This window comes from Mobula birostris, chromosome 25 (genome assembly GCF_030028105.1).
Source record: "Mobula birostris isolate sMobBir1 chromosome 25, sMobBir1.hap1, whole genome shotgun sequence".
Classification (NCBI taxonomy): Eukaryota; Metazoa; Chordata; class Chondrichthyes; order Myliobatiformes; family Myliobatidae; genus Mobula; species Mobula birostris.
Window position 1 is genome coordinate 16998075 of NC_092394.1, and position 26281 is coordinate 17024355.

The following is a 26281-nucleotide window of genomic DNA, read 5'->3' on the forward strand; positions in this document are numbered from 1 at the left end:
CTACCGCAGAAAAATACCACATCACAACTGTTCAAACTTCATGTCATTACTTTCCAATTTTACCAACACCTGACTTAAGGGTGAGAAGGAACTCGTTCAGGGAAGCAGTTGATAATTTATGTCAAAAGATGGCAATGTTAGAAGAAGCTGTATTTTTTTCTTCCAGTGTTTTTGATTTCTAATTGTAGTTTGAGCACAATTTAAAAGCACTCAGTTGGCATGATGACTGTTGACTAAAAGTTCTCCACTTAAAATAGAAACCAATTTTCTCAACAAAACACCTGCAATAAAGCCAATTTTTTAAAATTGATTTTTGAAAAATAAAACAGTGGGCTAATGCCTTTCTTTCCAAGTTTACGTAATTATAATTTGTGACTATCCAAGAAAATTGCAATAAGAAACCACTTTTACTAAACACCTTCATCAAGGGATACAAAACTCTTTTGCTCAATTGCAGAAAGTGGAAGCAATGACTTTTAACACCAAGGAATTAGTTTTTCCAGCATTTCTATATTTGCTTCAGATTCCAGAATGTGCTGTTGTATGTTTTCCTTTAAAATGTATCCAAAAATTCTACAAGAATACCATACCTTTGTTACAGACATTGCAGTTGTGATTTTGATTGTGATTATGCATTTTGATGTGGTTAGAGATGTAAGCTGCACTCAGCAGTTTACCACAGATGTGGCAGGACACCTTCCCTTCATGGCGGATCATGTGTGAACGCAGGCGATCTTTGGTGGCAAAGGCTGCATCACATGTCTATGAGGATACAAGACAGCTATCAGTGACTTCATTTGCTTCACAAAATGTATTAGCTAAGTCACATTTTCATATTGAACAACTAGTAAAAGTCAGCATACTTAACAATATTATACCATTATATATTTCAATTATTTTCCAAATGAATATCTTCTATATATTAAAAACTAAATTTAGTTCCAAGAACTAATTCCTATAGGCATTCTATTAGTCTTGACTGATATACTGTAGAACACAACACACAACTCTTCTATTGTTTCACACTTCGACTTCTCTGTAGGGACAAGATGCTGTAACCAACTTCATAAGAAACAAAGTAGATGTTGGATAAACAGGAATTATTTTATTATCATTAATGAAGAGAGCATCATGGCTGGTTACAATGACACTGACAGAACCCCAGATGCTGGACCCTGCTTGATTATCTAGATGGAAAATTATGTAGTTAGTACAAAATGTAAAATAATGTGAACCCCATGTGGGTTTGCTTACATAATAAAGTTGGTATCTCATTGCCATAAGTGTGGAGGAACTGGAAGGTTTTTAAGATATAAACTCAACTTACTGTTGAAAATATTTAACAGTATTAAGGAATTAATATCTGATGATCTTTGATGATCGATTACTACAATAAATTAAAGGGAGTCAGTTTATTCAGCTTTGGTGTTCAAGTGAAGTCAGATATATGGCCGGCTAGAGCCATTTCAGCACATATTTGCTACTCACCCTCTCACTTCTATCAATTACTGTATAACACGACTTACCTGTTTGGTAACTCCCATTTGCTCACGTCAGCTATGATATTTCAACCAACAAATGCCAATTTAGAACCTTTTAGAGGATCTAATCTAAATAATTTTAAATTTGGGTGTGCATGGGAAATGGGAGAGGGGGTGACGATGGGAATTGAGTTAACTAGGAATTCTGATATCACTCCTGATATCAAAACACTTGCTTTAATCAATCACAGGAATAAATTATCTTTTCCGTTTGTGATTGGAAGTAGGGAGTAGGGACAAGTATTAGGACCAGAATATCATAAAATAGAAATACTCTTCACATCAATCATTTGCTTGGAGCTTTAAAATAAAAAGGTACCAAGTAGAAGCCAAAACTCATTGAAATCTACCAAAAACTGAAAGGCTTAGATGGAGAGAACATGTAAAGGATGTTTCTAATACTGGGAGAGGACAGATCCTTGAATTAGAAACACTTCCTTTTAGAAGAGAGATGAGGAGGATGAGGAGAGACGAGGATTCCTTTAGCCAGAGTTTGGTGAATCTGTGGAATTTGTTGCCACAGATGGCTATGGAGGCCAAGTCATTATACTTAAAGCGGAGACGGATAGGATCTTGATTAGTAAGGATGTCACGGGTTACAGGGAAAAGCAGGAGATTGGGGTTGAGCATGATAATAAATCAGTCGTGATGGAATGGCAGAGCAAGCTAGATGGTCAAATGGCCTAATTCCGTTCCTATCTTTTATTATCTGAATAGGGGGGAGAAATAAAATAAACAATATATTCTTATAAGACACTTGCTTGCAAAGGTTTTGTTTAAAGATTTCTAATGCTTGATACTATTGCCTTTAGCACACTGATTTCTCCTTTTAACTAATATTGTTTCATGAACTATATGTGTAATTACCTGTATTTCCACCACCCCAGTCATAATAGGAAACCTTTTAGAATCAGTAAGAATGTAGTTCTCCCTATTTATCAACCAATTCAAGAAACATTCCCAGTAATCTATTTTCCCTTTCTTGAAACCCAGGAAACAGCCTAACCTTGCTGCAATTTCAAAGCACACAGTTGTTCGTACTCATTTTTTGAAATTGTCCTCCATTGCACAACATTAACTTTGGACAGCTTTAACTTTTTCTCTGTTAACTTTGGAGAAACGTGTAATAACAATAATCACAACCCCGCTTAAAGATGTGCATTTCTATAATACTTTCCCCAAACCAGAAGAACGTTAATTAAACACCACAAAGCAAATCAAGCAATTATGATCCTCAGTGAGCAACAGGTGGACACTAGAGCACTTGGTTTGTAATTGGAAGACCTTCTCTTTTGTTTGTTGAGTCAGTCTTCCCAAAGGGAGGGATGAAATATGTGCAGGTTGTGGGAGAGGGGCAATGGGGAAGGAGAGAGGAAACAGCGTTGAGTAAAGTTTGGGCAGCAGCCCTTCCCCGCATTCCTCAACTGAGCTAGCTAGTAACCCAAGGGAATGTCCTGGTAGCACTAGACAATGGACCACTTCTTCACCTCCCTCCCGTAGGAATCGCAAAGGTGTGCAGTAAGATTATATAAAATACTTTGATTTAAAGAACAGTTCTGGAACTTTTGACAGCCTTTTGAAATTGACAATCTTTGAACATTTCTTTATCCATTTGGACAATACCTCTTAACTGGCTTTAAAACAGAAAAATAGGAAGTTACTTGGCATTTGAAGGGTCTCTCTGTGGAATGAACATGTTTGACATGACAGCTCAGATGATCAGGCCTGGAGAGGGAAAAGAAGGCAGCGGATTAGATTTAAATAGAATAAATACCACATTTACATTTTAAAACTATCAGAAAAGCTGTTTGATGATTGTATAAGCATATGCACACCCCAAGATAATATCTGTCCACATTACAGAGAAGCTCCAAAGTATCAGTCTGTGATGTTAGCTGATTTTGCCTGAGACAAATCCTCAGTGTCTTAGCAGAGTCCCCAGTCAAGCCAATATCATAGTCATACTTTATTTATCCACAACAAAACAGAGTTAAAAGTCAAAGGGTTAAAGAAAAAGATGTCCAATCGTGTACCAGGATGATTTATCAACCATGTTGAACCTATAACATTTTCCTGTTGATATTTCAACTTATTGAAACTAGTGTTTATTAAGGGTTAGCCAATAAAAAAAGCCTTTGAAACTCTGACAAGTTCATAAAATTATATATGTACTAAGTACAAATTATCTTCCAAGTTTCAAACCCTTTAACCAAAACATATATATTCAATTTGCAATTACCTATTTATTTTAAACAAAAATATTTTAAAACATACAACATAAATTCCTGATAAAAGCTTAAGAGATAAGCATAAATCCATCTGGCTGTTGCATGGAGAAGCTGAAATGGTATCTCTGAGCAAAGCCCCTCAAAAAAACCAAACTTAGAGCATGTTGTACAGCACTGCTATGGCAACTAAAGCAATCGAAGTAAAATTTCCCTCAGCTGCTCTATTACCATTTTCGCCCCAACATCACTTACTCCACCTTTATTTTTAATCTCTCCCCCCCCCATACTGACAAAGGGTCTCTTAACCTGCAACATTAACATGAATGGTGCCTGACCTGCTGATTACATTATGCTACATGCCTGTGATGCTATTGCAACTAAGTTTTTTTTATAACTTTGCATACACATACTTGCGCAAGTGACAATAAACTCGACATTGAGTGTTTTCAGCTATTTCTCTTTTGCTATTTCTACTCTTATCAGCAATGACCCCCGCTCTTTTCCACATCATCCTACTGAACCTCATCTTGTTTACCTGGAGAATCCCTTTCCACAAAGGCTGCAGATGTAAGGTTTGTTGATGCCCCCTTCGTGTGACCGCACGTGATAACTCATGCGATCCTTTCTCTTGAAACGCTGCTGGCATATTGGACACTCAAACGGCTTTTCGTCCGAGTGTGAAAGTTTGTGCCGGTTGAGGTGGTAAACGTCGCGGAATGCTTTGCCGCACAGTTCACAGCCGTGATTCTTCTTCACTCGCCTGTTTGCATTCTTGCTGGCTGTGACTGCCGAGGTGCTGCTGGTGACGGTGGATGTGGAGGCAGCGGTTGTGGTCAGCATCCCTGCTACGGTCGACACCAGTGACGCCGTGCCAACCACACCGGGCGTCGATGACATCAATGAAACCATGGTTGGTACTTTCCTTGGCCGTGAGACCAACTTGATTCCTGTGTGGCAAGACTCATGCCGCCGCAGGTGATAACTGTCTCTGAATGCCTTGCTGCAGTAACTGCAGATCACTGGTGTTCTGGTTTTCTCCTTCTTCTCTACCGTCACAGCAGGCTTTGGCGCTTCTTTGGGATCAGGGGTTTTTGGAGCTGCAGGCAGTGTTGTCACAGGGACTTGCTCACGCGGCTCACTGGCTGAATGCAATATCGGCAGCAGGTTATTCTGCACATGTTGCTGGTGTTGCTGCTGCGAGACATCAGCTGCCTACAAAACAAAGTGAGAGTCAGCTGAAAACTGTTGTACTTCAATACCACCTCTCTTTGTTCAGATGAACTGATCCCACCTACAGGTTGAGAAGCTGACACACTGTTTAAAGCCCTTCATATACTTCATGTACTTGTATAAACTTGGTGTTCTCTTACCCACATAATAACTCATTAGAAGATTAACTGAAATATGGAGACCCAAAGAAATGCGAATGCTGCAATCTGGAGCAACCCGACTGCTTAGGAACTCAGCAGGTCAGGCCGCATCCAGGGAGACAAAGAAATAATCCAGATTTCTTGTCAAGACCCTACTTCAGTACCCCAATATCCTGATGTAGGGTCTCAACTTGAAATGTTGACTATCGTTTTGCCTCAGCAGCTACTGTCTGACTCCGAGATCCTCCAGCAGTGTGTTTTTTTTGTGTTAACTGGCATGATTGACTTGGATTGGCTTCGTGCAATCTGAACTTGTAACAGCAATGGAACATTGGTGAGTGCATCCATAACCTCAGCCGCCATTGTACAAACAAGTATTTTTACAATACATCCCCAAATGACTGTCTCAAACCTCCAGAGTCCCCAAATTAAATTCTATCCAGATCTGATCTGTTTTAGTTGGCACAAGACTAACAATTATATGTGACTGTGTGGGTTTCCTCTGGTTTCCTCCCAGAGAGCAAAGACATAATAGTTGGTAGGTTAATTGGGTATTGTAATGTGGCCCGTGATTAGGCTGGGATTAAATCAAGGGATTATTGGGTGGTGTGGCTCAAAGGTCCGGAAGGGCCTAATCCACGCTGTACCTCAAAAATTAAATACGCTGACACTGTTTCAGATTATATTTTGATGACAATCACAGAGTCCAGACATTTGGACATGATACCGGCAGGCTACAAAAAATAGCGCCCAATGTGTCTTTAAAATAATGGATTCTCAGGACATAAACGATCCTTGCAAGGTCAAGGTCAAATGCTATGTCAGAGTTCACTAAGTTTGTGGTCAATCTTCAAAATCAGCTGTGGTCCTTGTAATGAACATCATCCTCAAAGGTGCAAGGTAGAAAACTCACAGATTACTGGGTAGAAAATGCACCAACGTTAGAATTGTGTTCAACTTGGGGGGGGGGGTGATGACATCCCCTTGACATTATCATCATTCTTCTTAGTAACAGAAATCAAGGTGTCTGTTGAAGTTTATCTCAGCAAGTCAGTATAATACACTTGGTAGATCACAAATACTATAACCATAGCATGATCACGATGGGGTGGACAGCCAACAAATGAGTCAAGCGTAACAGCATATCCTGAATGCCATCAAGCCACTTGAAAACAGATTAATTTTTAACAAATCAAAGAATTTTGCGTCATGGTGTTGCTTGATCTAGGGCACGTCTGGAGCTAATGGCTTTGGTTGAGACAAACCTGTGAAGCTTTCAGCCAACACCAGCAAGTGGGAATTTAATGGCCATCCATTTGTTCAGGACTGTCATCAATTGCATACTAACACTCATCACCTGCTTTAAGGATCACAGAGGCAGTTTCATTATCAGTGAATGATGCCAACACTAAGTCCTATTTCTGACCTTGCCAATTATGAAGCAGCTGGGCAAAAAATTGAGCACACTACTCTGAGAACTCCTGGGAAACTTTCAAAGAACACTCTTGAGTTCACGAGTGTCGTAAGTGATTTGAGCCAGAGGGGTTTAAATTTCCTCATGTTTGCATGTTTAAATTATTCTCAGTCACTTTGAAAAAGGACTCCTTGGTGCTCCACCCAACTGATGATTACTTTGATGTCAAGGCAATCCTTTTCATACTCTCAATGCTATTCAGATATTGCATCCACATCCACAAAATCTTTTTTGCACAAAGTGAATTAAGCATCAAAGAGATTATTGCAGTGTCTGAGTAACAACTTGACTGAGTTGTCAATTACATTATCACCTCTATAATGATAGGGTGTTAACTGCCCAGGTAATATTTATCTTACTTGTGGATAGGTTCCATCTGGGTTATCTCTATTATTGTACTGAACAGTTTATTGAGATTGAGGAACAGGATAGGGAGACATTTTGTTCCTTAAATTTCCTCTCATCTATTGTCATAAGTGACCTAACACTTCACATGAGTTTTTGCTCAATATCCTCCAGTTAATTTTCTTTTTGAGATTATCAACCAGTCCAGATTTATATAGTTTGCCAAAGACAATTCTAAACTTCTATGACAATTTTGTAGAAGTATTCTTGCTTGTATTTTATAAGATCTTGTTTAAATTTTAGAACAATGTCCTTGCCGGCAACCTCCCCAAACAGTGTCTCTCTTTCTTCTTAGTATTAGTTCTTTTTAATATCTGGACAACTTCAAATCACCTCCTCAATGTTCTGAATTTCAAGTTGTACACCCCTACCTTGTGCATTGTTCCCCATAAGCTGCGCGGGTGTGAGGCTACACAGTAACTGAAATGCTCCCACACACGTAGCCTTTGTTGCCATGCAGCTGGAATTTTCTTAACACATAAACAATTAAGGTGCCACGTAGTTTTTAGGACGTATAAAAAATTTCCTGCTCGAAGCAATGCTGGGCCGTCACAGCTGTTTAAAAAAAAATTTAGAGGGAACATTGATCATGTGTCCAAATAATATTCTGGCAATCTACCTCCAATCTCTCCAAGCACCTTTCATGCCTCTCAGGTTTGCAGACTGTACTCCCTCAACATTGACTTAACCACAGCATATATTTCTACCACAAACATGAAAAAATCTGCAGATGCTGGAAATCCAAAGCAACACAAACAAAATGCCGGAGGAACTCAGCAGGCCAAGCAGCATCTATGGAAGAGTAAACAGTCAATGTTTCGGGACAAGATCCTTCATCAGGGCTGGAAAGAAAGAGAAGTCAGCAGAGTGAGAAGGTGGAGGAGGGGAAGGTGGTGTACAAGGTAGTAGGTAAAACTGGGGGAGGGGTGAAGTAAAGAGCGATAAAGTTGATTGGTGAAAGAGATAAAGGACTGGAGAGGGGGAATCTGATAGGAGAGGGCAGAAGACCATGGAAGAAAGGGAAGGAGGTGTGATAACCAGGTAAGGAGATAAGGTGAGAGAGGGAAACAGGAACGGGGAATGGTGGAGGGGCGGGGTGCAATACCCAGAAGTTTGAGAAATTGATATTCATGCCATCAGGTTGGAGGCTACCCAGATGGAATCTAAGATGTTGCTCCTCCAACCCAAGTGTGGCCTCATCGCAGCTGTAGAGGCAGCCATAGACTGACATAATTTCTACCTACCTTGTACTTTAGTATAACTGGTTTACAATAACCAGCGTTCACAATCTTTTATGTTCTGTACCAGATCCCTGGTATAAAGTGCATTGAACACCACCCCATTTCCCAATGTCTCTCTCAAACTTCTACCATTACAGATGTATCATTATTTAAAAGTTTAGATCCAAAGTGAATGACCTCATATCTATCTACACTGAAACCAATGTTAATTTATTTAAATTTATTAATACCTCTGTTAAGTAATATTTCCATCCATGCTGCTTACAATGTAGCCTACCTTTGTGGCACTGCCAAACTTAGATACGTGGGGTTTCTATCACACGATCCAAATATAACTATGGTGATCGGTTGCAGCTTAAACAAATCCTGGCAGGAAACCGCAAGTCACATCCTGCCAATTTAATCCTACCGTCACCTGCCTCTCACTCAATTTCCTTAACAGGTCAACAATCTGGCTTCAATTCTATGAATTTAACTTTAGCCAGTGGTATTTTGCACAGGAATTCACTGTAGACTTCCTTCAAGTGCATTTGGTGTTTGCCATCACATGGACTATGCAATGGTTGTTCTTACCAAGGTTGATACCAGTGGCCAGATCTTCAATCAGGTAGAAATAAAAAGTTTCGGATCCTTCATCACATGACCCATGAAGATGAGTCACCTAGGTCACCTAGCTTTCAATGGCATTACCTGAAGCATTCTCCAGTCCCCTATCAAGAGTATATTGCTTATTTTCGCTTTCTTCATCTCCAACAAGTTGAATTCAATATGAGAGAATATAATTTGCCAGTTAAGATTTGAGACACTGGAGAGAATGAGGGGGTGACAAGAAAATCTTCAAGTTTGTTTACCCTGAAACAAGACTGCTTGGGAGCAAGAAGCAATGCTGAGGCTGCCAGAAACATTCTTACTTTGCTATGGGTCTCACTGCAGGGATATTTTATTACAGTTATATGTACAAACGTAGTAAGTTATGTGCTTCCTCTGTTGCATATAGCTCAAGATGCAAATAATGAGAGCTGATGGCATTAAGGCCATATAAACACTATGAATAAGAACCCATGACATAAACAATAGGGAGAATATGATGCTACAAGTACAATGTCAAGCTATTACTTGATAGGCTTAAAGAAGAAGAGAAAAAGACAAAAGACAATCTGGTGGGTGGTGAAGACGAATGGTGCACGGTGTATACTGACTTGCCATGTCCACATGATTAATGTTGCAGCAGGATACATTAATCTTTTGAACAGGTACAACAACATACGCTACTTAATCTTTCTGACAAAATAGAATCAGAATTTTTTAAAAAACAAATTTTCTGAGTAGCTGCACTCAAAAAAAGTTACCTCAGGATATAGGTCATTAAATAATATTTTCATTAATAATTAAAAGGGGCTCTAAGTGAGTTTACACGCAAGTTCAGTTTCTAGAGATTCTGGGACAATACAAGCACCTTTTTGATATAAAAGTACATAAAAGTATTTATACTACAAGTACTTGCCTGATCTTAGCTGCAATACTACAATTCTCTTCAGTACTTGGAAAGATACAGAAGCCATAACAAACACCAAGGCTTTAACTTACTAAAACAGTGGAATAACCTGGCTACACAGCAGAGAAGTTGCTTCCATGAGATGAAATTGGCTGCTGCGGATACACTAGGAAACGTGCCCAGCAACAGTTGAAGAGAGATGACAAGATTGCTGAGAGAAAAGATCAGTAGATGTTTAAGGTTACTGATTACATCACTACACTCAATTGTGCCAAGAGTCATCTAACCCACACAAACAACCAGAGCCTTAAGGCAGACTCTTCATGAGAATTGCCATATGTTATCTGAAAGAACAACGTAAGGTACGTTTGTGCACTTGCAAATCCTGTAAGTAACTGTGCCAAAACATTTTATCCATTTAAGGAACCAAATCATTGGCCCTGGTCTGGAATGCAACCTCCATGCACCACTATCTTACATTCATGCATGAATTGGTTCTGGTTTCTACAACGGTGAAAAGAACGACCAAATGACACCATAAACTGGTGTGAGCACTTCAACTATGTGTATGTATAGAGAGTAACTGATATTGTGTCAGTTTTAATCTATCAACACCTTTGCATCAAAGCAGTATGTAAACAAAGTTGGATCAGCACATTCAAAAGGCTATCGACCGAACTGAAATTCTGACCTCCTACAAGACTTCAAAAATCTTTCTGCAATGCAGGTCTTTGTGAACTGATGTTGTTCACTGAATGAGATGCACATTTGATTGCACTGAGGGCAGGAAAAGAATTCTCACTTGATCTGGAAAAAAAGCTGCACTTCCTTCTCCCATAAATGCAAAATTAAAGTGTTATCACCTGTCATTGGTTAAGACAGAGAACATAGTGCAGAATTGGTAAGTGCGATCGACATCTTCAAACAGCAGTCTCCATGAACTACAGACTAACCAACTTCTAATTTGTGAGTTTCAAATTATCAATGAAAATTGTTAGTTTAAGATGCATACTCTTCTGGATTCCAATCAATAATAAAAATACATTAAATACTGGAAATACTCAAGTCAGGCAAGCTTCGTGGAGAGGACTCACGTTTCACAGAAGTGACCATTTATCAGAAACCTCAAAAGCATTCTGATGAAAAGTCATCAACCTAATATATTAGCAACACACATAAAAGTTGCTGGTGAACGCAGCAGGCCAGGCAGCATCTCTAGGAAGAGGTGCAGTCGACGTTTCAGGCCGAGACCCTTCGTCAGGACTAACTGAAAGAAGAGTGAGTAAAGGATTTGAAAGTTGGAGGGGGAGGGGGGGGTTCTCGGCCTGAAACGTCGAATGCACCTCTTCCTAGAGATGCTGCCTGGCCTGCTGCGTTCACCAGCAACTTTTATGTGTGTTGCTGGAATTTCCAGCATCTGCAGAATTCCTATTGTTTGCGAACCTAATATATTAATTTTATTTCTCTCTGCCTGGCTTATGGATCATTTCCAGCATTGCGACATTTCACTTTTCAATTGTGTACCTAGCTGAATTGATTCAAAATTAACACTCTAAGAGTTACTTTCATAACAGGAGTTGGGAATGCAGGACAACAAGGACGACTTGTGACTAGTTATGATGGAAGCCTCAACTACAGAGAACACAATGAGAGGATGTGTGCTTAAACTTCAAGGGGGAGCCTTTTCCTTTTGGATTTTCTGTGTACCCATTACAGTGGTAGGTAAGATCCACTCTCTTTCAAGATAACCTCATGAGCTCTACCGAAAACTGCAAATAAGGAAGTAAGGAAGGAGGAAGAGGGATGTTAAAGGAAGCAAACAACACTGAGAACTCCCCAGCATCATTGCTCACACTCTCAAAACTCTCATCAGCTTCACTGCAAATGGTATGTTTCAAGTAACAGAAGTTCTAACATTGAGCATGTGAAAAGCAGGCATCTACATTAGAGACTCAAGATTATGTTGAAATTATGGATGGTTTTGAAACTTTCCAACAAGTTTTTTCTGGCATAGGATTTAATATACATACAAAATGACATGTCTCACATAATAGTTGCAAAAAACTGTTTGTGAACCCTTGGTAATTACCTGGTTTTCTGCATTAATTATTCATAAAATGTGGCCTGATCCTCACCTAAGTCACAATATTACACAAACACAATCTGCCGAAACTAGTAACACAACAACAACTGTACTTTTCATGTCCTTGTTGAACACATTGTTTAATCAATCACAGTCCAGGCAGGAAAAATATGTGAACTCTTGTATTTAATAACTGGTAAAACCTCTTTTAGCAGCAATAACCTCCAAACAGTTCCTGTTGTTGCTGATCAGACTTGTAATGGTGAGGAGGAAGATTAGACCATTCCTCCATACAAACCTGTTTCAGTTCATCAATATTTCTGGGACACCCTACCTCAACAGCCCTCTTCAGGTCATGCCACAATTGGGTTAAGGTCTGGACTCTGACTTGGCCATTCCAAGACATCAATTTTCTTCTTTTTAACCACTCTGTTGTTGATTTACTCTTGTGTTTCAGATCATTGTTTTGTTGCATCATCCAACTTCTATTAAATTTCAGGTGACGGACTGCTACCCTGACATTCTCCTATAAAAGTCTTGATACAATTTCAAATTTATTGTTCCCTCAACAATTGCCAGCTGTCTAGGCTCTGAGGCAGCAAAGCAGCCCCAAACCATGATGTTACTTCCACCATGCTTCACAGTTGGGATGAGTTTTTGGTGCAGGTGTGCAGTGCCCTTTTTCCTCCATAGAGGTGTGCATTTCTGCCAAAAAGTTCTACTTTCATCTCATATCTCCAGTCTCCTCACAACATTGTCCCAGAAGCGTTGTGGAACATCCAGGTAATCTTCTGCAAATATGAAACGTGCGGCAATGTTTTATTTTGAAGAGCAGTGGTTTCCTCCGTGATGCCTTTCCATGAACACCATTCTTGCTCAATGCTTTCTTATAGTGGACAAATGAACAGAGATTCTAGCAAGTTCTAGAGATTTCTGCAGTTCTTTGGTTGTTACTCTTGGGTTCTTTTTCACCTCCTCCAGCATTGCACATTGTGCTCTTGGTGTGATCTTTGCCAGATGCCCACTCCTAGGGACAGTAGCAACAGTACTGAATTTCCTCCATTTGTAGACAATTTCTCTTACTGTGGGTGATGAACACTCAGGTATTTAGAAATGCTTTTGTAGCCTTTTCCAACTTCACGTATCTCGACAATTATTCTAAGGTCCTCTGAAAGTTCTTTTGTTCAAGACATGGTGCATATAAACAAATCTTTCTTGAGAAGAGCAGGCACTGTCAGTAACCTGACTATGTCTTTTTTTTTTTATATAGGGCAGGGCACCTTCACAACCCTCACCTCCAATCTCATCTCATTGATTGGAACATCCAACACCAAATGGCTTTTGTAGAAGACATTACCCCAGAGACTCTCATACTTTTTTTGAATCTAGACCGTGATTGTTTAAATGGTGTACTCAGTACTGACAAGAAGTACAATTGTTTGTGTGTTGTTGGTTTCGACAGATTGCGTTTGTCTATTATTGCCACTTAGATGAAGATCAGACCACATTTTATGAGTGATTAATGCAGAAAAGCAGGTAATTGCAAAGGCTTCACAAACTTTTTCTTGCAACTGTAATTGATGTCTGGATTTGGACCTTTGAGACAGCTGTCATCCTTACTTACTCTGTCACCCAGCTGACAGAGTCCCTCAGATGACTATACTTCTGGTTAACTAATCAATGGCAGAACATGTCCAGCCATGACTTTTCCTCTCATGACCTCAGTCTCCCAAGATCCATCTTTGGTCCCCTTTCCACCCTCAAACATGTGCTGCTACCTAGCAGTCCGGTTCAAAGACACTGCCAGCAACACACAATCCCCACCCTCTTTGATCCATCCCACATTAGATGTCAGACATCAACTCATCAATTACCCACCTTGTCTCGCACTATAACCTAGAGACCAATCACCACCCTGACTCCAGCCACTGAGTATGCCAAAATTAGATAATTTTAAAATTAAGTTAATTTGACTAGCTGCCATCTTCCCCTTCTGCAACTTCGCTCACCTGGACAGTGCCAGCTCATCTAACATTTGAGAAATCTAGTCCAAATATTTATCAACAGGTTGGATAATTTCTTTACTCTCCTGGCCATCTTCTCAACTATTATTCTGATGAACTATACCCCATCCAAACTCTTCTCTCTAAACCACATTGCATGATCTCATTCCAATCTACATTTTCCCAATTTCTGCATTAAAAATCCTGTGGTCCAGTTTATGTCTCCGTGTGACCTTAGCAGATTTGTCTAAAACTTCAGCCAGTTTTGCACACCTTCTTCTGCTCCTATTTGGCCATAGTGCTCATGGCTATAGAGAGCTCATTTGTTGGCACTCCCTACTTAAGAGCAAAAAATCTGCAGATGCTGGAAATCCAAGCAACACACACAATGCTGTAGGAACTAAGCAGGCCAGACAGCACCTATGGAAAAGAGTAAACAGTCGACATTTTGGGACAAGGCCCTTCATCAGTTCTCGGCCTAAAACATCTTTCCCAAAGATGCAGTCTGGCCTGCTGAGTTCTTCCAGCATTTTGTATGTACTACTCTCTCCTTAATCCTGTACTCTTTAAAAAGAATCATTCTGATGATTCTGACCACTGTTCCTTACTATGTTCTCCACTACAGTGTTTACTTATGTCTGATTGTGCCTCACGAACAAATCGGTTGGAGAAGAAGCATAAAAAATACACTTGCAAAGCATCTTGACCAATATGCATTTTTCATTAAGGAGTTAACTCAGTCCCAGAAACAAACAGCACACATGAAATTTCAACTGGTTAATTCCAACAAAACTAATGTTGTAAAAGTATTGAAAATTGCAAATGGTGGTTACACAGCTACATGACTTGAATTGAATATTTTGTTTGAAACTGGTGCTCAAACTTCTCTTGACTTTCAATGGAGCCTGTCAATAGACTCCAGTCAGAGCAAAGTAACTAGCAATGTCAAATCTTTCATTTTATCCTTTGCTATTCAATAGTTAAGCCACTGATTCCTGCAATATTGCTCAAGTAATTTGTCTAAGTGAGTCATTGTTCACCTAGACAAATTACTTTTAAATAAAGGGCTGAAGATCAAACTTTGTAATCTAACTTTTTACAAAATCACACTTTCCAGGACTCACTGGCTAATTTTTCTCTCAATAAATGTGTATGTATTTATATATCACTGTCAGCTGAGCCCAAAGGGTGCACCAAGACCTTCCCAGCTGGCACATCCAGGTACCAAAACAGATACAGTCAGCCACTGAACCACAAGGGAAAACATTACAATCTTGTAGAATTGCTTACTGTATTTTCAAAATTAATAATTACAGAAATGGAAGCTAAAACTGCTCATTTTAAAATCATGACAGGAATATACCCAATTAAGTGTGCCTTTATTTTTATGCATATCCTGTTGCAGTACAATGTCGGGGATTATGAAATTTTCAAAGGTAGTGTCTTTCTGATTGCAGCAAAACCTTGTCTGCTTGTTCTAGACCAGGCCTTCCCAAACTTTGTTTTTAGTACATTAGCCAAGGGGACAGTAGACCCCAGGTTAAGAACCCCTGCCAAGACATTAGAGATGCCAAAACAATAGTTATAGCCGGAGAGACAATAATCCAGTTAACATTGCCACTATAAGGCTATGTGATTCACCTCACTATGTGGTTTCCATGTGAAATAGCTGCCACATATGACAATGTACAAGCCACAGCTCAAAGAAATTCGATGTTTTTGACAAGTCCGGTTCTTCTAAATAAGATTTAAAAGAGACTTCATTTTCATCCCTTCTTTATCTAGGTGTCAATATTTTGCTTTCTGTCACATCATGGAATAACCAGCCACCTTTAGCTTTAGCATTATACACAGAACCATCATCTTATTCAATACACCGGCTTGTTAATGCAAATATCTCATCAGCCAATCGTGTGGCAGCCACTGAATGCATAAAAGCATACAGGCATGGTCAAGAGGTTCAGTTGTTGTTCAGACAAAACATCAGAATGGGGAAGAATATGATCCCAGCAACTTTGACCATGGAATGATTTTGGTGGCAGACAGGATAGTTTGAGTTTCTCAGAAACTGATCTTCTGGGATTTTTACATAAAACCATCTTGAGTTTACAGAGAATGGTGTGAAAAACAAAAGCAACTAGTGAGCATCAGGTCTGTGAGCAAAAACACCTTGTTAATTCAAAAGGTCAGAGGAGAATGGCCAAACTGGTCATGCTAAAACGAAGGCAACAGTAATTCAAATAACCACATTACAGCAGTAGTGTGCAGAAGAGTACTGATAGTACACATCAAACCTAGAAGTGAATGAGCTGCAGCAGCAGAAAACCACAAACATAAACTCAGTGGCCTCTTAATTAGGTACAGGTGCTATCTAATAAATAAATAAAGGCATCCGTTAGTCTTGTGAGACCATGAATCTGCGCATGGAAAGTCTTCACTCTCCAGGGCGCAGGCCTGGGCAAGGTTGTATGGAAGACCAGCAGTTGCCCATGCTGCAAGTCTCCCCTCGCCACAACAGCGATGTTGTCCAAGGGAAGGGCATTAGGACCCATACAGCTTGGCACCGGTGTCGTCGCAGAGCAATGTGTGACTAAGTGCCTTGCTCAAGGACACAACGGCTGTGGCTCGAACTCACGATCTTCAGGTCACTAGTCCAATGCCTTAACCACTTGGCCACGTGCCCACGCTACCTAATAAAGTAGCCACTAAGTGTATAAATACTTAAGAAAACATTCAACACAAACATAGGGGTAGATTGCACTTTAATTTACAATTAATAGCTATTGAAGTAGAAACTAATGACCACACTAAGACAGTGGGTCCACATTTGGGCAGGAGTACCAACATAAGTAAAAGATAGTCTGCTACAGCTGCAACAGGACTGGCAAAGATAGAGATACACAGAGGTACTAAAATCCCCGAAAGTTTCAGTCAACCCTGTGATCGCTGCATATTTAGGTCAATTGCTCACAGCAAGTTAACTAATGTAAATATGCCAATTTGAAGCATTCTCTGGAAGAATTTTCCTTTAAGAAAGTGATGATACTGTAAACAGTCACACAATACGAAAGTATATTAGAATGAGATGTTAGTATACAAAGCATGCTGTGAGCTCACTATAATTTTGTAAGAGTCCCAGGCATTCAATTGAAACGGATGATACAAAGCATGGGTGTAGTGCCTTGCAGGGTTTGCAAGTACCAATAAGGATCTTGTTACAGTGGAGATCTACTACATACTCTAACCTGAAGTGTCCACAAAGGTGATTTGACGGTGCTCCAGAGTGCCAAGTACCCACCAGTTTTGAGGTATCACTTCCATTAGCATAATAGAAATTTTGGTCATATTTTATATGGATAAGAATTACATAGCACCACAGTTAGTTTACAAATATTATGTCAGACAACATATTCAAGCTGGGATGCTGCTCACAAGTGAAGTTATGTAGTAAGCCCAACAGAAACCAAGAAGGATATTCTGCACTACCACCCACAATAGTTAAGGGCACAATGTGACATTGAATGCACCAAATTTGCCCAGGAATGGAGCCTGTGGAATCTTCAAGAAGCTCCTTTTACCCATCTGATACGATGGGGTGCTCCAAGAAATACACTCACTGGTTACTTTACGAGATACAGGAGTAGAACCTGGTATGGTCTTCTACTACTGTAGCCCATCCACTTCAAGGTTCGACGTTCTGTGCCAATCAGAGGTGCTCTTCTGCACACTACTGTAGTAATGCATGGTTATTTGAGTTACCGTAGCCTTCCCGTCAGTTTAAACCAGTCTGGCCATTTTCCTCTGATCTCTCTCCTTAACGAGGTGTTTTCACCCACAAAACTGCCACTCACTAAATTATTTCTTTTTTTGTTTTTCTGTACTGTTCTCTGTAAACCCTAGAGGCTGCTGTGCATGAAAATCCAGGAGATCAGCAGTTTCTGAGCAGCTCAAATCACCCGATCTGACACCACCAACCATTCCACAGTCAGTCATTTAGATAACTTTTTTCCCCATTCTGGTGTTTGGACTGAACAACAACCTCTTGACCATGTCTGCATGTTTTTATGCATTGAGTTGCTACCACATAATTGGCTGATTAGATATTTGTGTTAAAGAAGTGTACTAATAAAGTGATCATTGCGTATTTGCCACAATGAGTTCCTAACTTCACATGCACAACCAAACATTTTCTTTTAAATAGATGAAACAAAAAAGTCCCAGCTTTTCCACAACATTCAAACTAAACACTGCTGCCATAGCTAAAGTCTGATCTAGTTCATTAGCTAGACGAGATTGCAGTTCTACTCAATTCAGTCCAAAACGTGATTCGATTACTAAAACCAAAATGACAAAATTTTAAATAACATCTGAGTTATTTAGAATGACATCAAAGTTACAACTGAATTAAAAACCAACAGCTCTAAAATGCAGCACTACTCAGTTGTACGACAGCCCTGGGGAAAAAGCTGTTTTTCAGTCTGGATGTCCATGCAGAGATGTTTCTGTATCACCTGCAGGATGGTAGGAGATTGAACAGGTGATAACTGAGATGGGATGAGTCATGAGTGATTATCATTAAAAGAGACATCATTGAGCCAATCAACCTGAACCAAAATCACTCCCTGGTAAATCCCCACAAAACACATGTCAACCAAGTTTACGTTCTGATTGAAAAAAGCAGTTCAGGAAAGCCTGACTGTTAGACAAGTTCTGAGATAACAGAAGAGGAAATCTAGAGCAGCACAACTGAATTTGCCAGCTGCAACAAAATACACAAGGCCAGTACTGCTCATCAAACCACAATTAAACATTTCAGCATGAATACCGCCATGAAGCAGTAAAACAATTCCACAATCAGAAACTATATTATTTGTAAAACAGTTTAAAAATCCCGTTCAAAACAATAAGATTTTTCCAAATTAATTCAGCTGTCATTCCATTAAGAACTACTGAGCCATTCAATGGATAGTCCTGACTAAAATAATTTTAAACTTTTGTGATTCTGAAAATCATAAAATTTAAAGTGAAAAACAGTTCCTCAATAGTTTGACAGGTGAATATTTATGGGTAGGGGATGTATTGCTTCTGGCAGGAATATTTTTCTCTCAGATATAGATATGTCTGTTGGGTAGTGCAGTTTCAATAAAATTATAGTCAGTTTTTTTAAATACAGGATTTGCTGCTAAATCCAACATTTATTACTCCATCCTGAATGTCCTAGAGAAGATGACGTGCTGCCTTCTAAATTCTTGCAATCCTGCTGGTCATGTAATTCCCCAATTTATATCTAATGAAGGAAGAAGAATGCCAATAGCATTTGTTTTAATATACACGGGTTCAAGGGGAACCTGTCCTTCCTGATAGTGTTCACACGTAGTTAAGGAACTCAATATCCCCAAGAATGACCAAATAAATCTTGGCTCTTCCCAACCTTCAAGTAAGTCAATTTATGAAAGTATATAACTTGATCAGGTCAAAAGTTCAGGTTCAGACACAGTACTGATATCCTTACTACAGGAATCAACAGGAGAAAAAACCCTGCCAGGAATTCTGCTACTTTAAAGCAAATGGACCCATGAGTACACAGGAACAAAAATATGAAAATTCTAGAAATGAATCATAATCAATCCAAAACTTTGTCTACCCGACATAGATTGGGAGACTGCTGAGCAACTATGTCTGTCTGCCAGAAAAAGCAGCATCTCCTGGTATCCACCCATTTCAATTCAATTTCCCAATCCGACATGTCAGTCCATGGCCTCCTCTACTGCCGCAATGAGGCCACACTCAGATTGAAGGAGCAACACTTTATAGTTCATCTGGGTAACCTCCAACCCGATGGGATGAACATTGATTTCTTGAACTTTCAGTAATTGCCCCCCACCCTTCACCATTCCTGTTATCCTCTCTCACCTCATGTCCTTACCTTTCCATCACCTCCCGCTGGTGCTCCTCCCCCTTCCCTTTCTTCCATGGTCTTCTATCCTCTCCTATCAGATTACCCCTCTTCCAGCCCTTCATCTCTTTAACCAATCAACTTCCCAGCTCTTTACTTCACCCCTTCCCCCCTCCCAGTTTCACCTATCACCTGCCACCTTGTACTTTTTCCTCCCCTCTCTCAAACTTCTTACTCTGACTTCTCTCCTTCCTTTCCAGTCCTGAAGAAGGGTATCAGCCTGAAATGTTGACTGTTTACTATTTTCCATAGATGCTGCCAGGCCTGCTGAATTCCTCCAGCATGTTATGTGTGTGACTTTGGACTTTCAGCATCTGCAGATTTTCTCATGTTTGTGTTTCCAAAATTTTGTCCCGTTTCTTTTTCTACAGACTTTGCCGGAGTCCCTGAATATTTTTTCGTAGTTTCTAATTGTATCTTCGATTTACAGCATCTACAGTACTTACCTTTTAAAATTTAAGCATAGTAAATGGATGTGGACAGTCAATCCACATTGTAGTCTTCACCCTTCATCCTCCAGGTTAAAACAATTTGCCATTTGCAGGGTTAGGGTTAGCAATATTTGACAGCATATGCTACCCAATAAGAAAAATACTAATTCCAGAGCAGTGGAGAAAATAATCTCTACCAGTCTTCTATAACTTAATTTTTTGGTCAAAAAGTTTACTAACATTCCAGTTAGCACATTTACCCTGAAAATACAGTGGGATGCAAAAGTTTAGGCACCCCTGGTCAAAATTTCTGTTACTGTGAATAGCTAAGTAAAAGATGATCTGATTTCCAAAAGGCATAAAGTTAAAGATGACGCATTTCTTTAATATTTTAAGCAAGGTCACTTTTTTATTTCCATCTTTTACAGTTTCAAAATAACAAAAAAGGAAAATGGCCCGAAGTAAAAGTTTGGGCACCCTGCATAGACAGTACTTAGTAACACAACGTGATGTTTGCTTCCAGAATTTGCTGTTATTTAATTGAATTCATTCTTCCCTCTACCAGTGAAATGTTCCCCGTGCCACTGGCTGCAACACAAGCCCAAAGCATGAAAGATCCACGCCAGTGCTTAACAGTTGAAGAGGTGTTCTTTTCATGAAATCCTGCACCCTTTTTTCTCCAAATGTACCTTTGCTCATTGTGGCCAAAATTCAGCATCAGAAGTTTGCAAAGGAACATTTAAACAAGCCTGATGCATTTTGGAAACAAGTCCTGTGGACTGATGAAGTTAAAATAGAACTTTTTGGTCAATTAAATAGTATTCAATTAAATACCAGCAAATTCTGGAAGCAAACATCACACCGTCTGTAAAAAAGCCAAAGATGAAGAGAGGATGGCTTTTACAACAGGACAATGATCCTAAACACACCTCAAAATCTACAATAGACTACCTCAAGAGGCACAAGCTGAAGGTTTTGCCATGGCCCTCACAGTCCCCCAACCTAAACGTCATCGAGAATCTGTGGATAGACCTCAAAAGGGCAGTGCATGCAAGACGGCCCAAGAATCTCACAGAACTAGAAGCCTTTTGCAAGGAAGAATGGGCAAAAATCCCCCAAACAAGAATTGAAAGACTCTTAGCTGGCTACAGAAAGCGTTTACAAGCTGTGATACTTGCCAAAGGGGGTGTTACTAAGTACTGACCAGGCAGGGTGCCCAAACTTTTACTTCGAGCTGTTTTCCATTTTTGTTATTTTGAAACTGTAAAAGATGGAAATAAAAAAAGTGATCTTGCTTAAGATATTAAAGAAATGTATCTTTAACTTTATGCCTTTTGGAAATCAGGTCATCTTTTACTCGCTTAGCTATTCACAGTAACAGAAATTTTGGCTGGGGTGCCAAAACTTTTGCATGCCACTTTTGCAGTTTAAATAGAAAATGATCTTTTCATAGAAACACAGACAACCTACAGCACAATACAGGCCCTTTGGCCCACAATGCTGTGCTGAACATGTACGAACTTAGAAATTACCTAAGGTTACCCATAGCCCTCTATTTTTCTGAGCTCTATGTACCTATCCAGGAGACTCTTAAAAGACCCTATCATATCCACCTCCACTACTGTTGCCGGCAGCCCATTCCACACACTCACCAACCATTCTCTGCGTAAGAATACTTACCCCTGACATCTCCTCTGTACCTACTTCCAAGCACCTTAAAACTGTGCCCTCTCATGTTAGCCATTTCAGCCCTGGGAAAAATCCTCTGACTATCCACATGATCAATGCCTCTCATCATCTTATACACCTCTATCAAGTCACCTCTCATCCTCCGTCACTCCAAGGAAAAAAGGCCCAAGTTCACTCAACCTATTCTCATAACGCATGCTCCCCAATCCAGGCAACATCCTTGTAAATCTCCTCTGCACCCTTTCTATAGTTTCCACAGCTTTCCTGCAGTGAGGCCTGACTAGTGTCCTATATAGTTGTAACATTACCTCTCGACTCTTACACTCAATCGCAAGGGTGATGAAGGTACGCCTTCTTAACCACAGAATCACCTGCGTAGCAGCTTTGAGTGTCCTATGGACTTGGACCCCAAGATTCCTCTGATCCTCCACACTGCCAAGAGTCTTACCATTAATGCTATATTCTGCCATCATATTTGACCTACCAAAATGAACCACCTCACACTTATCTGGGTTGAACTCCATCCGCCACTTCTCAGCCCAGTTATGCATCCTATTGATGTCCCGCTGTAATCTCTGACAGCCCTCCACACTATACACAACCCACCCAACCTTTATGTCATCAGCAAATTTACCAAATCATCCCTCCACTTCCTCATCCAGGTCATTTATAAAGATCACGAAGAGAAGGGGGTCCCAGAACAGATCCCTGAGGCACACCACTGGTTACCCACCTCCATGCAGAATATGACCTGTCTACAACCACTCTTTGCCTTCTGTGAGCAAGCCAGTTCTGGATCCACAAAGCAAGGTCCCCTTGAATCCCATGCCTCCTTACTTTCTTAATAAGCCTTGCATGGGGTACCTTATCAAGTACCTTGCTGAAATCCATATACACTACATCTACTGCTCCACCTTCATCAATGTGTTTAGTCACATCCTCAGAAAATTCAATCAGGATCATAAGGCACTGTTGTAGTCTGGCGTACTGACCTCTACCTTGCCGAGGCACAGTGACAACTCGCAGATACCTCCTATTTACCCCTCGATCGTGACCCCACTAAGGAGCTCCAGGCCATCGTCTCCCACACCATCACTGACTTTATCCGCTCAGGGGATCTCCCATCCACTGCTACCAACCTTATAGTTCACACACCTCCTACCCAAGATCCACAAACCTGCATGTCCTGGTAGACCTATTGTCTCAGCTTGCTCCTGCCCCACGGAACTCATTTCTGCATACCTCGACACTGTTTTATTCCTCCCTTGTTCAATCCCTTCCCACCCATGTTCCTGACACTTCTCACGCTCTAAAACTTTTCGATGATTTTAAGTTCCTTGGCCCCCACTGCTTTATTTTCACCATGGATGTCCAGTCCCTATATACTTCCATCCCCCATCAGGAAGATCAGGAAGGTCTCAAAGCTCTCCACTTCTTTTTGGATTCCAGACCTAACCAGTTCCCTTCTATCACCACTCTGCTCCTAGCGGAATTAGTCCTTACTATTAATAATTTCTCCTTTGGCTCCTCCCACTTCCTCCAAACTAAAGGTGTAGCTATGAGCACCCGTATGGGTCCTACCTATGCCTGCCTTTTTGTTGGCTTTGTGGAACAATCTATGTTCCAAACCTATTCTGGAATCTGTCCCTCACTTTTCCTTCGCTACATCGACGACTGCATTGGCGCTGCTTCCTGCACGCATGCTGAGCTCGTTGACTTCATTAACTTTGCCTCCAACTTTCACCCTGCCCTCAAGTTCACCTGGTCCATTTCCGACACCTCCCTCCCCTTTCTAGATCTTTCTGTCTATCTCTGGAGACAGCTTATCTACTGATGTCTACTATAAGCCTACTCACTCTCACAGCTATCTGGACTATTCCTCTTCTCACCCTGTCTCTTGCAAAAATGCCATCCCCTTCTCGCAATTCCTCCGTCTCCGCCACATCTGCTCTCAGGATGAGGCTTTTCATTCCAGGACGAGGGAGATGTTCTTTTTTAAAGAAAGGGGCTTCCCTTCCTCCACCATCAACTCTGCTCTCAAACTCACCTCCCCCATTTCACGCACATCTGCTCTCACTCCATCCTCCTGCCGCCCCACTGGGAATAGGGTTCCCCTTGTCCTCACCTACCACCCCACCAGCCTCCAGGTCCAACATATTCTCTGTAACTTCCGCCACCTCCAACGGGATCCCACTACTAAGCACATCTTTTCCTCCTCCCCCCACCCCCGCTGCTTTCTGCAGGGACCACTTCCTACGCGACTCCCTTGTCCATTCGTCCCCCCCATCCCTCCCCACCGATCTTCCTCCTGGCACTTATCCTTGTAAGCAGAACAAGTGCTACACATGCCCTTACACTTCCTCCCTTACCACCATTCAGGGCCCCAGACAGTCCTTCCAGGTGAGGCAACACTTTCACCTGAGAGTCGGCTGGGGTGATATACTGTGTCCGGTGCTCCCGATATGGCCTTCTATATATTGGCGAGACCTGACGCAGACTGGGAGATCGTTTCACTGAACACCTACACTCTGTCCGCCAGAGAAAGCAGGATCTCCCAGTGGCCACACATTTTAATTCCACATCCCATTCTGATACGTCTATCCACAGCCTCCTCTAATGTCAAGATGAAGCCACACTCAGGTTGGAGGAACAACACTTTATATTCCCTCTGGGTAGCCTCCAACCTGATGGCGTGAACATTGACTTCTCAAACTTCTGCTAATGCCCCACCTCCCCCTTGTACCACATCCGTTATTTATTTTTATACACACGTTCTTTTTCTCTCTCTTTTTCTCCCTCTGTCCCTCTCACTGTACCCCTTGCCCATCCTCTGGGTTCCCCACCTCCCCTTTTCTTTCTCCCTGGGCCTCCCGTCCCATGATCCTCTCATATCCTTTTTGCCAATCAACTGTCCAGCTCTTGGCTCCATCCCTCCCCCTCGTCTTCTCCTATCATTTTGGATCTCCCCCTCCCACTTTCAAATCTCTTACTAGCTCTTCTTTCAGTTAGTCCTGACGAAGGGTCTGGTCCCGAAACATCGACTGTACCTCTTCCTAGAGATGCTGCCTGGCCTGCTGCGTTCACCAGCAACTTTGATGTGTGTTGCTTCGTCAAAGTCATGCTGATTATTTCTAATCATATTATGCTGCTCCAAATGTTCATAAATCCTGCCTCTCAGGATACTTTCCATCAACTTACAAACTTATCAACTTGAAGAAAGACTCACTGGTCTACAATTTCCTGGGCTTTCTCTACTCTCTTTCTTGAATAAAGGAACAACATATGCAACCCTCCAATCCTCTGGAACCTCTCCCATCCCCATTGATGATACCAAGATCATTGCCAGAGGCTCAGCAATCTCCTCCCTCACCTCTCACAGTAGCCTGGGGTACATCTCATCTGCTCCCAGAGACTTATCCAACTTGATGCTTTCCAAAAGCTCCAGCACATCCTCTTTCTTAATGTCTATATGTTCAAGCTTTTCAATCTGCTGAAAGTCATCCCTATAATCACCAAGATCCTCTTCCATAGAGAATAGTGAAGCAAAGTATTCATTAAGTATCTCTGCTATCTCCTCCGGTTCCATACACACTTTTCCACTGTCACACTTGATTGGTCTTATTTTCTTTCGTCTTACCCTCTTGCTGTTCACACACTTGTAGAATGCCTGGGGGTTTTCTTTAAGCCTGTTCACCAAGGCCTTCTCATGGCCCCTTTTGGCTCTCCTAATTGCATTCTTAAGTTCCTTCCTGCTAGCCTTATAATCTTCTAGATCTCTATCATTAGTTTTTTTGAACCTTTCGTAAGCTTTTCTTTTCTTCTTGGCTAGATTTTGTACACCATGGTTTCTGTACCCTACCATCCTTTCCCTGTCTCATTGGAACGTACTTATGCAAAACACCACGCAAATATCCCCTGAACATTTGCCACATTTCTGCCATACATTTCCCTGAGAATATCTGTTCCCAATTTATGCTTCCAAGTTCCTGTCTGATAGCTTCATATTTCCCCTTACTCCAATTAAACGCTTCCCTAACTTGTCTGTTCCCATCCCTCTCCAATGCTATGGTAAAGGAGATAGAATTGTGATCACTATCTCCAAAATGCTCTCCCACTGAGAGACCTGACACCTGACCAGGTTCATTTCCCAATACCAGATCAAGTACAGCCTCTCCTCTTGTAGGCTTATCTACATGTTGTGTCAGGAATCTTTTCTGAACACACCTAACAAACTCCACCCCATCTAAACCCCTTGCTCTAGGGAGATGCTAATCAATATTTGGAAAATTAAAATCTCCCACCACAACAACCCTGCTATTATTACATCTTTCCAGAATCTGTCTCCCTATCTGCTCCTCTACTACT

General features: G+C 40.9%; 1 protein-coding gene across 5 annotated transcripts in view; it reads right to left on the reverse strand.

Annotated features, from left to right (window-relative positions):
• The window catches only part of LOC140187511 (vascular endothelial zinc finger 1-like), a 55618-nt gene that overhangs the window by 22518 nt on the left and 6819 nt on the right, over positions 1-26281 (reverse strand). For all 5 annotated transcript variants that reach the window (XM_072242861.1, XM_072242858.1, XM_072242860.1 and 2 more), the window contains exons 2-4: positions 4305-4981; positions 3203-3266; positions 591-762 (exon numbers count right to left, since the gene is read on the reverse strand). In XM_072242861.1, the coding sequence (XP_072098962.1) occupies positions 591-762; positions 3203-3266; positions 4305-4981 (913 nt within the window). The remainder of the gene's footprint in view (positions 1-590; positions 763-3202; positions 3267-4304; positions 4982-26281) is intronic.